The following is a 4,068-nucleotide window of genomic DNA, read 5'->3' as shown; positions in this document are numbered from 1 at the left end:
CTAAGTAAGTTATATATATATATATATATATATAACACTACTATTTGATTAGGAGGAGGAGTTACATACTTACAATTTAGAGGATAACTAGAAGTTCCTACAGGACAACTTTCTATGAGCCACAGACCAAATCTATGGTTGGTGCAAGGCTCCTACCAGACCTAGAGTGATGTCGTGGTGGAACAGTGTAGTTCACAGTGCTATTAGAGTAAAGAACCCGGCTTGGAAGGACTGGAACGGTGACGGTAACGGGGTGAATCAGAAAGAAAGAAATTTGGCAATGTTATACAGCGTGACAACCAGCGGCGTAAAGTGTTTCGGCTTACAAGACAGTATGCCAGGGAAATTTGGGATATTGTTGGTGAGCATCGATGATGGTTCACTTGTAGTTAGGGTTTCTGCAAGGAAAGAGGCTGTTTGGAAGTGTCACTATGAAAAGCTACTAAATGTAGAGAAAGCATGGGAGAAAGAGAGTCTGCCTATTGTGGAGCCAACAGAGGGACCAGCAATCTAAACAGTAGCATGATAGATAAAGCCATTAAGGATATCAAGACCAGAGAAGCCCCTGGTCCCTCAGGAATCACCGTTTAGATGTTTAAAATATTAGGTGGTGTGGGCGATGGCTTAATCACCTCTATATTTAACCAGGCTGTAGACGAAGGAGACACATTCAATGGCTGGTGTAGCATCATAGTCAACTGCTACAAAGGTAAAGGTGACAATTTAGACAGAAATAATTACACAGATACCAAAGTGTTGGATCAGGCGATGAGACCTACGGAGAGGGACTTAGACCAACTAATTAGGAACATAGTTAGTCTAGATGAGATGCAGTTTGGTCTTGTGCCAGGAAGAAGTACCACTGGTGCTATATTTCTGGTAAGGCAGCTGGAAGAGCAGTATCTAACCAAAACTAGACCTCTGTTCTTGGCATTTATTGACATGGACAAAGCCTTTGACAGAGTTCTCCGCTCTCTTATCTGGTGGACAATGCGGAAACTAGGGATAGAGGAGTGGCTGGTGAGAGCTATGCAAGAGATATACAGGGTCGCTGTGAAGAAGATGAGAGTTGGCAACCAGTATAGCGATGAAATCAAGGTACAACTAGGAGTTCACCAAGGATCAGTCCTCAGCCGTCTCTTATTCATCATAGTCCTCCAGGCAATAATAGTGGCATTTAAAATGGACTGCTCCTGTGAACTCCTTTCTGGTGATAATCTTGTTCTCATAGCGGAATCACTTCCAGAACTAGAGGAGAAATTTCAAGTGTGGGAGCAAGATCTAGAATGAAAGGGCTCTAGATTTAATCTAGCAAAAACTAAAGTCTTAGTAAGTAATGGACTAATCACAAATCCCACCCAGCTGATGGCCCTGCTCGATTTGTAGAGAAGATGTAGGTAGAAATTCCACAAGATATACCCGCTGAAAACTATGGATACATAAAGGGTGCAGCGACATCAGAGCAATGTTAACAGGCAAAATAGCCTTTGTGTGGCAGATGCACAGGTACAATGAACACTACAAATGTACAGAAAATAGACTCCATCTGACGACGGGGGTGGGGTGTAACTAGAAGTAGGTGATAGCTTTCATTAACTGGATGACCAAGTCAGTCATGGAGGTGCATGCTCTGAGAGCGTAGCTGCTAGAACAAAAATAGGCTGGGCAAAGTTCAGAGAGTTTCTACTTCTATTGGTAACAAAGGTCCTCCCCCTCAGAATGAAAGGCAGAATGTATGACGCGTGTGTGCAAACAGCTGTGCTCCATGGCAGTGAAACGTGGTGTGTGACCGTAGAGGACACGCGAGGGCTTGAAAGAAATCAAGCCCGTATGCTTCGCTGGATGAGCAATGTCTGTGTGCATGAGTGACAGAGCGTAAATGCCTTGAGAGGAAAATTGGGCGTAAGAAGCATCAGATGTGGAGTGCAAGAGACATGAATGCACTGGTATGGTCATGTGATGCGTATGGACGAAGACATTTGTGTAAAGAAGTGCTGATCTCCAACTGTGGAGGGAACCTGTGGAAGAGGTAAACCCAGGAAGACATGGGGCGAGGTGGTGAAGGACGATCTTTCAATGTTGGGGCTAATGGAGTTGATGACAAGTGACCGAGACCTTTGATGTCATGCTGTGCTTGAGAAGACTCGTCAAGCCAAGTGAAATCGTAATCGTGTCTGTTGCTTGTGACATGTAAACGGCCTGTGGCACGTAAAAAGCACCCATTACACTCTTGGAGCCGTTGTTGTTAGGAAAGGCATCCAGCCATAGAAACCATGCCAAATCAGATTGGAACGTGGTGCAGCTCAAACTGTCTAACCGATGCCATCTTGGAAAGCGGGCGTCAAATGATGATGATGATATGTGTATACTATGTATGTATGTATGGTATGGTATGTATGTATGATGGTATGTGAATATTATGTATGTATGTATGTATGTATGTATGTATGTATGTATGTATATAAAACTACGGGATATAGGGAATCTTTCGCGGTGGAAAATTGACGACATTGGAGGCGTGTCATCTAGACAAGTAAGTTGCTACGAAAAGTAAAGTGACAGCAATTATGATGGGGCAAATAAGAACGGAAAACAAAAGAATGCATTTAAGAACACAAAACAATGTTTAAGAACACAAAGGCAAACAAAACGGTGTGTTTAAGAAGCTCAAGATGCGAAGAGTAAAAAGACTACATAAATTCTTTAACGACTCCGCAAAGAACGAATGTGTCCGACACTGTTACTATTAATTGTTCCCCACTTTAGCGCTCACCAAGAACTCTTGACCATATAGTATTTTGTTCAGACCGATTTACATTGAATTCCATTGTTGAAGACAACGGAAATATACCAAAATAAGTGTGCGCGCGATTTGAGAACGACGATTTATTTGCTGTGTTTTTTAGTTATGATGTAGAACAAGGTATAAGATTAATATCGTTCTGCAAATAGAAAATAATTTTTTAGGTTGCAGCCTCGATCCCAAAGCTTCTTCTAGGATATCTACTTGAAGTTGAACTGTTTTTTAGAGCATATATGAATATCTTTGATGTTCTTCGCACACCCGTTACTAGTTCGATGTTTAAGACTCGAAACTTTAATGCCGTTTTGTGTTTTAGCAACAAACTAAAAGCCTGTGCTACCTTCCTTGATGATAGTTCAACATCTTTAGGGACTTGTATTTGACCAGGTACAATTACTGCCTATTTTGATGGAGGGAAATCACAAAGGTAAGTTGTTGTAATTCCCGTGTTTATTAAAATTTCATTTCGATGTATGTTATCGGCAAGTTTATTATTCATTATTCTGCACAGCCTGTTTCGCATGCACGATATTAATTTAATTGTAAACCACTGACAAAGTGGTAAATTAATGACGATAACTATAACTGACAGCCAACTTCTGCAAGGGCTCTTACTCAACAATTTTAATTGTAGAACTTAATTGCACATTGAGTCAATCTATTCACATTGAACCTCAAATGCCTAATGGCTACAAGTAGTGTTTGTATACATCGTGGTAATTAGTCATCTCTCTCAGGACCTCATACAATAGAAACAGCGTATTACATTCTAGAACTACCTAACTTGAAACTCCCAAACCACACACTTCTTATTAGAATATGCTGATTATTTCAAGAGAATATATTTTGCCACTCTGCCATGTTGCCAGATTTAATTCTTTGAAGGAAATGATTCTCTTTTCTTTTCATTTGTGTGTGGCTTAGTTACAGGATCACTTTCTACTTTGATGACTTGTTCAGTGGAGCAATATCCATGATCTTTTGTGGGACCATCGGAAATAGTAAAAGATGTAGTGGAGTTGGTGCTAGTGGTTGTGGTCATGACACTTGCTGCTATTTTCAGCAGGTATGTACCAAGTTGTCCATCAAGTGTCTGTAAATAGGTTGATTCAGCTGTAGGCACCCGGCAGACTTGCTGGATGAGGAATTCGAAACGTAGAGGAACAAGTTCATTTCCTATAATTTGCGAGTTAAGGTATGTATTGTTTCCTAAAATGTTTACCATCACCAGCATTATCATCTATATTATGTACATATTAAGTGCC

The 4,068-nt window shown here is 40.8% G+C and overlaps 1 protein-coding gene across 1 annotated transcript in view; it reads left to right on the top strand.

Annotated features, from left to right (window-relative positions):
* The first annotated feature begins 768 nt into the window (after nt 1-768).
* Nucleotides 769-4,068, top strand: part of LOC106873253 (uncharacterized) — a 17,535-nt gene continuing 14,235 nt past the window's right edge. Inside the window, exon 1 of the mRNA XM_014920537.1 lies at nt 769-1,098. Coding sequence (XP_014776023.1) covers nt 769-1,098 — 330 coding nt within the window. The remainder of the gene's footprint in view (nt 1,099-4,068) is intronic.

The sequence above is a fragment of the Octopus bimaculoides genome, chromosome 7 (genome assembly GCF_001194135.2).
Source record: "Octopus bimaculoides isolate UCB-OBI-ISO-001 chromosome 7, ASM119413v2, whole genome shotgun sequence".
NCBI lineage: Eukaryota > Metazoa > Mollusca > Cephalopoda > Octopoda > Octopodidae > Octopus > Octopus bimaculoides.
This window is presented reverse-complemented; position numbering and strand designations above follow the sequence as displayed.